We start from the raw sequence: 12,844 nt of genomic DNA, 5'->3' as shown, positions 1-12,844 counted from the left end.
TATTTCATAGTTAGAAGTGAAATTCTTAGATTTATGAAAGACGAACAACTGTGAAGGTTCTGCCTAGAATGTTTTCATTAATGAAGAACAAAAGTTGAGGGCTTAAAGACGATCAGATACCGTCCTAGTCTCAACCATCAAAAGAACTAGTAGACGAAACCATTTTTACTATTTAACTTTTTTATTAGGTTATATTTGTAAGCATTGAGTAGCATTTGAAGGCCTACATTGTTTATAATTGATATTAATGATTTGGGCCAAGTTATGATAATAACACATTAACATCCTAGAGGTTATAGTCAAAAGCACATGATATTATGGTCCTACAATAATCTAACAAGATTCCTCCCATTTTCGGATGAATAATTTGTATTTTCTTTCTTTAATTTGAAATTAAAATTTGAATTGAATTTAAGTATGACTTAAAAGGTATCCGAAGTTTTGGATTGAATATAGGCTTCGCCTGTTAATAATTATGGGGACAAGATAATGCAAAGTTTTGATTATGCCATGGATATGCTCTCAAGTTTTATTTCTACGTTCTAATCACGTCACGATCTCATATGAAAATATATGCATGCATGTATGTGTATGTATGTATATTTATATATAATAAAAGGGTTAGTTATACGTTGATTGTATTTCACTTTGGTTTGTGGACAAGATTTATTGGAAATGCACAACTAAAATTGCATAGTTTTAAGGAGGCTTTAATTGTTTCAATGGTATATTGAGCTACCTCTAACACATTTTTCTAAGAAGTGAGCAAGTGAGAAAAATAATTCGTGTTAGTCAGTAACAATAGTCTTCACTCGTAGAAGTAATTGAAGATAAATAGATAGCTTAAACATGTTATAGGAGATGCAGAAGAATGTCAGGGAATTCAAAATTCAAATTCTAGTATGAATCTTGGACATGAGAGAGTACAAATGATACCAAAGCAAAACTTCTCCTTGTGGATTAGGGACGAATCAAGGCAAAAGCTAATAGACATATGATGCTCGAGTAAATAAATGGTACATGAATGACCTATACCTATGAGAACCTACATTGGCTGGAGAAGGGAACAGAACATTTCTTATAAGGGTGTGGAGACCTCTCCCTAGTAGACGTGTTTTAAAACTGTAAGGCTGACGACGATACGTAACGAGCCAAAATGAACAATATCTGCTATTATTGGTGAGTTTGAGCTCTTACAAATGATATCAAGGCTAGACATCGGACAGTGTGCCAGTGAGGACGCTAGGCCTTCAAGGAGAGTGGATTATAAAACTCCAAATCGGTTGAAAAAAGAATAGAAACATTCCTTATTAAGAGTCTAGCAGGATGCTTGAGTCTACACTGACAGCAAAACCATTGACAAAAGTAATCAATTATCTACTAATTTACAACTACGAATCAATACCACAGAAGTAGGAGAAGAAAAGAGAAGAAAAAAGAAGAAAGGGTTAATTATTTGACAGGGTCTGGTTTTCTAGTAACCCTTATATAGCAAAACACAACAGCAAAAACAGCAGTAGCAAGGCCGCCGAGCAGCACCCCGCCGCCGGCCATGGACGTATGAAGATGATGCTTTCCCAGCCTTCTGATTTCAGGACCTGCAGCCACTCCCTGCTGATTCTCCATCTCCATTTCCTTTCCAATTTCAGCCCCAAAAAACGGCATCGCAGTGGCAACTGTTGGTGCCTCGGCGGTGCTCGCAGCCGTGAGCTGACTCAACCACATCCCAACAAGAACCAGACACAGCAAACCATGTCGAACCACAGCCATATTTGTTGAGCTTGTGGAGATTTATGTGAGAAGGAAACAGCAAAGGGGTTATATATAGAGAGAGAGATACTGATGGCTAAACCTGAATTTTATTGTTATTATTTATAAATAGGAACAAAAATGTTCGCTTTTTATTTATTAGCTTACATTATCAACTCACTTAATTAAAGTTTAGCTTGTTTTATAGTAAAAATTATGATAAATAATTTCTTTTTAGCGCGTATTATAATAAATTCTCAAGAGTCAAAGGGTAGTTGCCAACTATAAATAGTCAGACATTTATGTAACCTTCAAGCATGGGACAGAAACAGCTCAAACTGAGACCAAGTCAAACCTTCCTTGAATATTTTACCTGACTCTAATAGTTATCAAACGGGGTCTAATTATCGAATCCTTAGCCGACTTGAAATGGTGCCCAAGGTTGCGGTTGAACCAGGCCGATCGTTGTATTAACTACGAACCCCACGCTTGTCTGGCTTCTTGGATGCAATGCATATCAGCCAACGGTTTCCATGATCCGAGATATCGTTCGTAGATGAATTTCTTACACTAATTCTGCAGACCCACACCTCCTACAGCCCTAAACCAAAAGCATCACTTTCAGATCCAGCAAGCATCTAATATGGTGGCACCAGGTATCACAGTTCAATCTACCATCAGATAAAACCAAATGGTTCAATTAGAAAAGTCTAGATTTCAAATTTTCTACTTGTACTTGCACACAGATGGGCAATTCACAAGATTTACAATGGTTAAAGGTCAAAGCTGGTGTGTGATCATAAATCAGTTAGAGAAGGGAGCGAAACATTTCTTATAAGGGTGAAAATCTCTACTTAAAAGACACATTTTAAAACCGTGAGGCTGACGGCGATACATAATAGGCAAAAGCGGACAATATCATTAATGGTTGGATTGAGCTATTACAATGATATTGTGGACTCGGAACTCGGACTAAACGAGGTTGACCCCAAGGAAGAGAATGAGGACCTCTTGATTTCACGAGAATCCTTTGTTGATGATTCTTTTTCTTTTAGCAAGGTTGGGATTGAGATATTGGGAAAATTGAGGCTAAAGTTCCATATATGGCCCTTGTGCTTCATCGTAAGCTCTCGGCATCAACGGTAGATGGGAATGTACCTAACGAGAGTCGACTTCCCCTATTCGGTGCTCGAATTTTGGCAACCCACTTCCCCCATGTCCTTTACCTAACTCCTCTGTAATTACATCTCAAATTCTCTGGCCCTCCCTTACCTTTCATGCAGCCTTTCTTGGATCCCTTGGCTGGAACTCTACGGGGGAGTTTAGCCTCATCATTACATGTATCAAGGTGATCGTTGTAATCTTTTCATCTTGCAAGCGTCTCCGCCATGGATATGGATCCAGGTCGTCTAGTTTGTAAGTTTTCTAATTTAGGCATCCAAGAAATGTTTGTATTGCGCTTAACAAATCAGAAAGGCCACAAAAAAACTGTCACCATTAAAAGAGGATTTCAATATCAAAACTATGAACAATCAGATGCAATAATAAAGTAAAATCTGTAAACAGAGAATTCTCTAAACCATAGGTGCGTTTAACAGTCTAAGTCCACTGCTAACAGATATTATCCGTCTTGGCCCGTTACATATCGTCGTCGGCCTCACGGTTTTAAAACACACGTCTACTGTGGAGAGGTTTCCACACCCTTATAAAAAATGTTTCGTTCCCCTCCCCAATCAACGTGGGATCTCACGCATGCGTCATGACTATAGTAATGCACTACATAATACTTGTGTATGTGATGCAAGTGAACAGGAACATGTATGAAAAAGCTCTCATGGAGTTTCATTGTTTGTTCCATCATCAAAACAATTTGTGTTTCTACGGCCCAAGAACACGCACTCATTCTTAGGCTAAGGTTCCAACAGAATCTTAACCATTCAGTGCCCAATGCCCCTACAGTGATTCCTAAGTTTAATTCTGTAGGCTGCAACTTCAGCTCTTTACACTATAATTTCCGCTCAAGGTATCTCTACGTAGAAGAAAACCAAAAACAACGTGCTTTGAGTCTATGGCATAAAACAAGCTGATCGCAGTCCCAGCTATAATTTCTCAAAGCCAAGCCCTCCCAATCAAGTGGAAATTGGCGTTGACGCCCAGGATATAGGACATGTTCATCAAGTCAGTCAAGTTTACAAACTAATTAAAGAAAACACACACCATTCAATCAGGTTCTTCTTCCTCTAAATAAGTTGAATCCGTGCATTTGACTTGTAAGGAAATGCAAAAATAGCGCGAAACTGCCGGGAAGCGAAGATTCTAAATCTTTTAGCTTCCCGACACAAAAATGCATACATCTCAAACTATACCAGTGGCTTCATTTCGCACAACAAAAGTCAACAGGAAAATCCCCTGTTTTCATGCTATACAGAATTTGAATTCCTCTATTTTCTGGCTCTTATCTTATCTAGAAAAGCGCGAAAAAAATACCTCCATTTCTGCGGGGAAGAGAAGTCCCTAAATTCGCGACGTCAAACAAAGAACGGACATTCCGATTCTAGAGAGCCCATGGACCAAGACGATCGCGTTGACGACAACAAAGCGGACGAACGGGGAAGAACCCTAGGCCCCAAATCACCACACCTCGAATTTAATTAAACAAATTATATTCACCACATTTATTCTATGGGCCGAATATAACCCAAGGCCCAATTTTTCAATAATCTTTTTTTAATTTTTTAGAATATATTGTCATAATTATTAATGCTTAAACCCAAGATATGATTATTGATTATTAAATCTTTCATTTTGTTGTTTATAAAGTTTAAAAGGTTTGAACTGTTTATAATTAGTAATTAACGATGATTGAGTTATTAATAATGTGCTATCAATCATGATCATAATTAGAACAAGCTAATCAATCTTAATTAATCAGATTAGATAATGGATTTTGGCCATCATGAAATTTCGAAAACAAAAACATGGAGCCCATGTTTCTTTCTGCTTCTTTGTACAGTGAACAACAACCCATTTCCATGGCTAAAATGCAGGAGCTCAATCCTCATCAGTAATGGCGGTGGGTGTGATGGACGCACTCAGCAGGGGTAACAGGGAACCTACCGGAGTCCGTACAATAGTCATAAACCATATGCTTAGCCCGAACCCAAACCAGCTGATGACTTTGGTGCAAATTCAGCTCTGATATGGTTGGCTCATCCCACCAATACTTCTTCTCCCCATCGCTACTGCATTTCCGGGCAACATCACCCGCCGCCGGGGCCTCGCAGCCGTCTATCTCGAAGCCTTTGTACGACGTTACAAATGGCGCATGTGCCCAATTCGTCTTCACCCGACCCCCCTGTGTCGCCCAGTCATCGGCGTTCCATATTGAGCTGTACACGCCCATCGCTTGGTCCTTCGGGAAGGGTATGCCTCTGTGCTCCAAATTAGAATGTACTCTTATTGGGGTTTCATCGACAAGGAACCTGAACAGTAAAAACAGAGCAAATGAAAAATTACAAAAACAGAGTCGCCCTGCTCTAACAAGAACAGAGTCGTTCTGGTCTAAGAAAAACAGAGACGTTCATGATCATTCATTGCTTACATGACATGGCGCCGAGTCCAGAGGATGGAATAGGAGTGGAACTCTTTGGTTGGGTCAAACCAGAGGTTTAATCTCTGCTCTCTGTTGCCAACGCCATTAACGTACACGTTGGTCTGAACAGAGTACGGCTCCCCTGTTGTATTCCCCAGAAACTCGAAGTCGAATTCATTGTGATTTGGGCCATCTGATGACATCTGTATCATCAAAAACAATATGATCATCACAGCGCAAGAATAACCGACAAGAAACGACGATCACAATCAATAAACCAAACTTACATAAAATGCGGTGACAGTTCCAGCAGAGTCACCCTCTATGAGTTTCATTTGGATTGTGACCTTCCCGAACATGTACTTGTTCTTCGATGAAAACCCAGCACCTGAACAATTCAACACACGAATTTCTTAGTATAAACCATTAGAAAACGAAGAGCAGGAATAGATTTTCTGGGTATTCTGGGTACCAGAAGAGTTGTCGAGTCTAAGCTTAAGAAGCTCTCCTTCATAGATGAAATGATCGAAAGCCCAGCTTGGCTGATAGAGCTCGTGAAAATCCCTCGATTCAACGGAACCCACCAAACAAAAACCAAGAAAGAAGACAAGGAAACAAGGAAAAGACATAGAAGCAGCCATGGAAGACGAGAAGCTATTGGATAGTGAAGGTGAAGCTTCTACTCTGCAAACTCTGTAGCGATCTTTACAGAACCATACCCTATTTATAGCCATTTTCTTTTAGCTTCTTACACAAGCCCCAAATTCTCCCATTACCAACTAAAAGACAAAATCGAACATTCCACGTAGCTCAAATATCATGCCACGTTGGATTTAAATTTCCAAGGTGTATTTATTTTTTTAAAAGGAATATAGCCGTTACTATTGGCCTGAACAGCTGGAAGAAGCTTTGGTGAGTGGTAGTGGCGCTTGGTACCGGCTGTCCCCGGTTCTGAAATGTGGGGTCCAATTTAAACCAATGGGATATCGCTACGTGGCTTTGTACAGCTGTTTTCTTTATGCATCCAGTTGTCACTGCCACTGGGAATAGCAGTCATAAAGCTATTGGTTCCCTTCCCTTAGCTAAGGCACTTGATTCTTCCTCCACAAAGCCTCATTTTAAAGCCCCACGCGCGACTATATAAATAATCCCACTCGCCCGCTGTGGTCTACAAACCTTTAACGTCACCTATATTATTTTTTATCGGTAAAATTTTTAATTAATTGTTATTTTAAAATTTTATAATTTTGTTGAAAAATCCTAATAAATTAATATATTTTATAAAAAAAATTACTAACATAAATTTTAAAAATTCAAATTTTAATATTATAACAATGGTTTAAAAATTATAATTAGAGTCTCAATATATTTATATAAAGTGGAGAATGGGCAGAGACAATGATTGAGGAATATAATCATGTCTTCAGTTCCATTTATCTAATTGAAAAAAAAAATATTTTCTACTCCATTTTCGATTTGAAATCCCTCCCCATATTGGGTAGATCTCGTGGGACCCCGAGTATATAACAGGGATCCCATATAAGGGAACTCTAAGAGAGTTGTCGACTCCAACTATCATCCATGTACGATCCATACTAAATCTGACTAACTACCCATCCTACCTCATCTATGTTCTTGACAGCCCATTTTTGTCTCAATAGAGTCTTGACATGTTTCGGTCTTCTTCCTCATTACTTAAAAAAAGTGAGCCACGAATTCAAGTACAAGATACTATCATTATCGCCTAGACAATTAGACATCCAACCTGTAATCGCAACGACCTAATTGCAAGAGCGAAGCTCGACTAACTGAGCCACTGAACTGAAATTCCCTTCCCATGGTTTGTAGATCTCGTGGGACCCCAAGTAGATAAAATGGATATTTTTAACAAAATCTCGTCCAAATGCCACATAAGGCGCGTAGTTTATAGGACAAGAAAATCAAGAGGAGGTGGGACCAGGGTTATATTCTTTTGTTTTTACAGTTTTGCATCTTTGTTTTTTGTTTTACTTTGCTGACTGTGGAGCCAGCTGGCAGTTGGTCCCCACCATAAAAATGCCATAATGATATTTAAATCAATTTGATTCTGAGATAAAAATTTATTCTATTTTAAACCCAATAATAAAAGTCAAAATTCTTACTACTTTCTTATAACTTTCAATAAATAATTAAAAATGGTCAATTCTCGTATAATTTAATTTTGTATTTAATTTTCAAACAATCTACGAATGTCAATGCTAATTAAAATTATTATTTTTAATTGAAATTAAAAGTGATTTATTTTTACGTCCGGTTAAAATGAAATATTTTAAATTACTAAAAAAAAAAAATATATATATATATATAAAAGTAAAGTGAGGATAAAATTAATGAGGCAGTCACGGAAACCTAGAAAGTTAAAGCTTACTCGCCAGTTTTCGAAAGTTACTAACAGTCCAATGAGATGTAGCCACGTGGGTAAGATATGGGTAAATTTAAAATTTAATTTGAGAAATAATACGGCGTGCCATTCTTTTAATTGCACAGGCTGTCGTGGATTGTGATGGGTATTCCTCAGATCCCAAGGCTTCCATAACTTACACGAAAACAAAATAAATTCAAAAAACCTACAAACAAATTATTCATATTGAAAAAACATTATGCTCAATCATTATAACTTTTTTTTCTTTTTCAAAAATAATAATTATAACTCTTTTTTCTTTTTCAAAAATAATAATTATAACTTTTTTTTTCTTTTTCGAAAATAATAATTATAACTAATTTATTATATGTTAAATATTTAAAAATAAAATAATAGATATTTTACCGATTAATATTTTACTTTTATTAAAAATAAAATTTAAACAAACCATCTGAATAACCCTAATCAATCTAACCTAAAATATTTTATGGTTGAATTGAATTAAGTTATGTTCGATTATTTGAGTTAGAAAATTTTATGAGTCTAAAAAATGTTCGAACCCTAATCGACCCACGTGGCAGAGATGGGGATGGGGGATACAAACGCTTGGATCAGAGCCCGTTGATGGTATTAATGAGTCGGCCCAGCCCACAATGTTGCATTTTTATCTTGGGGCTATATTCATCGTCTTGTAGTGAAATTTTCAAACATGTTTGGATAAATTCCATTTGTTCCCAAACTTTTTTTTAAAATGTTCCAATAGCAAATTTCGTTATTTCCCTCGAACAAGGCCTTCCTCTTTAAGGTCTTAAAATGCGTCTACTAGGAAGAGGTTTTCAAACTCTTATAAGAAATGCTTTGTTTGCTTCTCCAATCAACGTAGGATCTCACAATCCACTCTCTTGGGGCCTAGTGTTCTCGCTCGCACACGGCCTACTGTTTGGTTTTAATACTATTTGTAACAGCACACCCCCACTACTAACAAATATTGTCCTCATTAGGGTTTTCCTTCAAGGCTTCCCTTCAAGATTTTAAAACGTATCTGCTAAGAAAAGAGGTTTCGACACTCTTATAAGAAATGTTTCGTTCCCCGAAAGAGTTATGATTGAAATTCCATTATCTCGAAATGTGAGTGTTAAGAGAGGAAAAGGACTGCACATTTAGAGGGTTAAAAGATTCAAATCATAACCAAAAAAGATGAGAAAATCAGAAAAAAAAAGCTTTCTTCTTTTTCTTTTTCCAATCTTCTATCACTGTACACAGCTCAATATTTGAATCTACAATGGAAAAAACAGCACCTAATCACCATCAACAGTACTCAAATTAACAAACCAAACTATGAACAAAGCCACGGCAGAGATTTCAGCTCACTATGACTACTTGTCACTCTAGATTTCATCACTTTTCCCATTTGAGCTTCAAGTTTTGTACATACTCGCTCCAATTCCATCACCCTCCATTGAATTCCTTGTACATGTGCTTTCAACTTCTCATCGTCGTCTGGAAAATCGAGCTTTTCGGCATAGAGAACGACTCGGCTGCCCGTTTCAGCTCTATCAGTACTCTTGTCTTCACATTCGTCGAGTTCATGACACGAACGAGTGATGGATTTAGAGTTTTTAGCAGTTTGAAGTAAGCTTTTGAGCTTGACTTGCTCTGAAACAAGAGCTTGTAAGGAAGACATGGATGGAAAGCTTGTGTTTTTTGAAAGATTTAAGGATGTTTCCACTGACAGCTTCTCATAGTTCAATGCACAACAAATTTTCACCTTTTCTTCTTCTGTCATTTCCGTATGAACCTATACAACATGATTCAAAGCCTAACTAAACTCCAACGTTGTATTGTATTATCTATTCAAATGAACAAGACAAGCTATATTGGTTCAAGTCATTACCTCTATGTACATATCCACGGCACGGTACATATCGTCGTGGGAGCTTCGAGCATACTCCGGAAGCGCTTTCGCAAGAGCTAGAAACTTTGAGGGCTTCAAACAAGGATCAGGAGCTACTTCTGCCATGTACAAATCCATTAATCTAGCTACTCTTCTTAATGACATTGGACATGTTCTACTGGTTTTTTCATGCAAAAAGGCTTTCACAAATCTTAGAACAAGGTTCACATCATATAGATAATTCATCCCGGATGGCGATGGAAGTAGTAAATTATCTAACGACCCTCGATCCAACCGCGCTCCGATCATCTTCTCCAACTTGTTTCGGATACATTTATCAATGTTCAAACCCAACCCAACTCGTAGAATGCTGAATAGACTCTTGCAGGAAATGGAATTTTGCTCAAGAACATAAAGCGTCTCGATCACAACCTCAACGATCTTTCGTTTTTCGTCTCTCGTCGCGGTTGAGAACTTCGATTTCTGGTAATATATAAGAAACTTACTAACAACAACTTCATCAAAACTTCGTTTGAGCATGAACTGCACTATCATTTTAACAAAATCAGGAGTCAAAACTAGCAGTTCATCAAACCACCATAACCCATTAGAGAATCCTGTCTTTAAACTCTCAGAACTTTTAGTATCACAAGAAACCCGCAAGGCCCAGCTATCAGGCGACGAGGTGGAAGGACAAGAACTTGCTTCCACAGCTAAATTCAGCCTTCCAACAAGACAATCCAAGCATTTATCAACCACAACTAAAGGGGTATTACACAAATCTTGACATCGTTTTAAAGCATTCAAAAGCTCAGACCAAGTCCAATCGCTGATATCTTCAAGGAATTTCTCAATTTGTTCCTGTAAATTCTGGGTTCCTGAGATTGAACAGTTCATCTCCATGAATTCTGCTACAGAATACAAAAGAGGAACATTCGAAGGACTCATTTCCAGATTCCCATTATTGTAGCAGAACTTCAACATTAACTCAAATCCCTCAGCCCCACCAGGAAAGCCCTGGAATATCACCTTCAAATTCCTTAAACTACCCTTTGATCTACCAAATAACGTGCTCAACTTGCCACAGTATGATGCTACAGTTTTCTACAGAAGTAACCCAAAAAAAGAAAAATTAAAGCAAAGGGAAGTACAAAGCAGACAAAATAGACCAGAAAAAAAAACATGCCCAATAATTACTCTAGAGAAAAGTCAAAACAAATAGTGAAGATGAAACACAAGAACAACAGAATCAATGGTTAAAGTACAAAAAAAAACAGAGAATGACCTTATCGACGAAAAAGATCTGTTCGCCATTGACATCCACTTCAAGATTGCAGCAAACTTCCATAACCCAGAAAATGAAAACCCCCACAAACCAGAACAAAACGTAAAAGATTGAAGAACAGAGGAAGAACAGAGGGGGTTTATTGTGAAAACGGAGAAGAAGACAAGCGGAAAGGGACGATCCAGGTTGGGTTTCTTCAGAATAATGAACAAATTTCAGGAAACTGAGAGATTCTCGAGGGTGGTGCAAGAAACAAGCAGAAGAAAATAGAAATGGAAGGCAAATATATCACACAAATTCAGAGGGAGAGAGACAGAGAGACAGTTAGGTGAAGTATGAGTGCAAGTAAAGTGTGACCACTGACATTCCTGCCCAAAAAATATAAATCTTTACCCAAGAAAAGTAGTTAATAATAATAAACTCATAGTCCACTCTACACCTCATAAAAAAATAAATTTTAAAATTATTTTAAAATTTTATTACAATATGAATTTTATTACTCATCAAGATGATTTTTTAAATTATTATCAGTCAACCATATATTTTTAACTTTACTTGAATCGTACTTTAAAAATTAATGGAGATGATCCAATATATTATTATAATTTTTGAAAGAATAAAAATATTTTTATTAAATTAAAATGTTAAAATATAACTGAGTTTGAGTTTATAATATTGTCAATTTATGAGTTTTTATTTTATTTTATTTAATAAACACATAATAATAAGAATTAACTTTAGACATAAATGGTATTAAGTTTGTTGGGAAAAGTAGGTTACCCTTCCATCCGAAGTGGGGTTAGAGGTGTCAATGGGACGGGAATAAGAAAGGTCTCTTCTTCGTCACCATCTCGTCACAAAATTCTCTATTTTTTTTTTCAAGGATCTGACCCAAATTTCTTATGATATATGATTTCAAATCTAAGAAAAATAGTAGTAATTATTTTTTTCGATCAATAAATTAATAGTTGAATCAACAACCATATAAACGAATACGACAAAAACAAAATAACTACATAAATAAATTAATCCAATTAAGAGTAAAAATAACACTCTAAATATCATATATTTATGTTTATTCGACCGGAAATAGTCTCTCTCCACTCTCTCCTTTATTGTCTGTCTAAACAAAGAATCTCTAGTGGAGTTTAAATGGATATCTCTAGTGGAGTTTTCGTCTAGTCGAAGAATCATCACGCTTCTTTAGGTGGGTCCCTTTCAGATTCTAATTTGCAGGTTAAATGGATATTTTTAGTGGGGTCTCCATCTAAATAGAGAATCCTCGTCTCGTCCAGGTTCTTTTGAGACTCTGATCTCGCAAGTTAAATAAACATCTCTAGTAAGGTGTTCTCCGTGGAACCATTTGATGAATTGACTAGATTAACAGTGTGGGTCCCAAATTATAATTGATAAGATTAATTGTAATAATCAGAAATAAATAAGAGGATAGATATGTTGTTATGTTCTTATCATTTATGATGTTTAATTTTTAAAGATTGAAGTTTTGTTTATGTCGGTTGGGCCCTTTTGTGGACCCCACATAATTTTGATCCACAAATTATACTAAATATATTGTATTAGTGTAAGATAATAAGGGAAAATTACACCTAATAAGCAATTAACTTTATTTTATTTTGTTAATCATTGTCCAATCATCTCTCTGCACCAAACGACACCGTTTCTGATCCCTACAGTTTTCACGAGACTCGTCCTTATATTGTTCAGCTTTGGACAGACATTTTTATTATTTATATATATATACACGCAACTAAATTATTAAAGGTATAATAAATTGTATTTAATATTTTAATAAAAATAATAATAATGTTCAATTTATTATATGTCTCCTCAAAATTATTATTTGTGGTGGTGCAATTATTACAAAAAAAAGCTCCATCTGCCCAACAAATATATAAAAAATTA

At 36.4% G+C, this 12,844-nt stretch overlaps 4 protein-coding genes across 4 annotated transcripts; all 4 read right to left on the bottom strand.

The window, feature by feature from the left end:
* Positions 1 to 1,452: 1,452 nt before the first annotated feature.
* On the bottom strand, positions 1,453 to 1,770 carry LOC147792748 (uncharacterized). Its single transcript, XM_087124193.1, has one exon. It carries the CDS (start codon positions 1,768 to 1,770, stop codon positions 1,453 to 1,455), a length of 318 nt encoding a protein of 105 aa, XP_086980319.1.
* Positions 1,771 to 1,774: 4 nt separating this feature from the next.
* On the bottom strand, positions 1,775 to 3,236 carry LOC111794654 (dehydration-responsive element-binding protein 2A). Its single transcript, XM_087123979.1, is given in 2 exon segments — positions 1,775 to 2,839; positions 2,842 to 3,236. Coding segments are annotated over 2 exon segments (495 nt in total). The 5' UTR covers positions 3,188 to 3,236; the 3' UTR covers positions 1,775 to 2,690.
* Positions 3,237 to 4,669: 1,433 nt separating this feature from the next.
* Positions 4,670 to 6,055, bottom strand: LOC111794667 (xyloglucan endotransglucosylase protein 6). Its single transcript, XM_023676768.2, has 4 exons — positions 5,814 to 6,055; positions 5,629 to 5,729; positions 5,351 to 5,544; positions 4,670 to 5,231 (listed from the first exon to the last, which is right to left on the bottom strand). Exons 1-4 carry the CDS (start codon positions 5,980 to 5,982, stop codon positions 4,811 to 4,813), a joined length of 885 nt encoding a protein of 294 aa, XP_023532536.2. The 5' UTR covers positions 5,983 to 6,055; the 3' UTR covers positions 4,670 to 4,810.
* Positions 6,056 to 8,952: 2,897 nt separating this feature from the next.
* Positions 8,953 to 11,291, bottom strand: LOC111796163 (BTB/POZ domain-containing protein At3g22104-like). The gene is made up of 3 exons (XM_023678885.2): positions 10,922 to 11,291; positions 9,637 to 10,740; positions 8,953 to 9,540 (listed from the first exon to the last, which is right to left on the bottom strand). The coding sequence occupies exons 1-3, from the start codon at positions 10,982 to 10,984 to the stop codon at positions 9,079 to 9,081; spliced, it is 1,629 nt and encodes a 542-aa protein (XP_023534653.2). The 5' UTR covers positions 10,985 to 11,291; the 3' UTR covers positions 8,953 to 9,078.
* Between the last annotated feature and the right edge of the window lie 1,553 nt (positions 11,292 to 12,844).

This window comes from Cucurbita pepo, chromosome 5 (assembly GCF_057944985.1).
Source record: "Cucurbita pepo subsp. pepo isolate OVF chromosome 5, ASM5794498v1, whole genome shotgun sequence".
NCBI lineage: Eukaryota > Viridiplantae > Streptophyta > Magnoliopsida > Cucurbitales > Cucurbitaceae > Cucurbita > Cucurbita pepo.
Note: the sequence above shows the minus strand (reverse complement) of the source record. Positions and strands in the feature narration are given on the sequence as shown.

Excerpts from the sequence above, each read along its gene's own strand:
- LOC111796163 (XM_023678885.2), bottom strand. The coding sequence starts at position 10,984 with ATGGAAGTTTGCTGCAATCTTGAAGTGGATGTCAATGGCGAACAGATC. Across the intron at positions 10,741-10,921 it reads AGATCTTTTTCGTCGATAAG|AAAACTGTAGCATCATACTG; the intron begins GTCATTCTCTGT and ends TTACTTCTGTAG. Across the intron at positions 9,541-9,636 it reads CCGTGGATATGTACATAGAG|GTTCATACGGAAATGACAGA; the intron begins GTAATGACTTGA and ends CATGTTGTATAG.
- LOC111794667 (XM_023676768.2), bottom strand. The coding sequence starts at position 5,982 with ATGGCTGCTTCTATGTCTTTTCCTTGTTTCCTTGTCTTCTTTCTTGGT. Across the intron at positions 5,730-5,813 it reads TAGACTCGACAACTCTTCTG|GTGCTGGGTTTTCATCGAAG; the intron begins GTACCCAGAATA and ends TGAATTGTTCAG. Across the intron at positions 5,545-5,628 it reads GAACTGTCACCGCATTTTAT|ATGTCATCAGATGGCCCAAA; the intron begins GTAAGTTTGGTT and ends TTGATGATACAG.
- LOC147792748 (XM_087124193.1), bottom strand. The coding sequence starts at position 1,770 with ATGGCTGTGGTTCGACATGGTTTGCTGTGTCTGGTTCTTGTTGGGATG.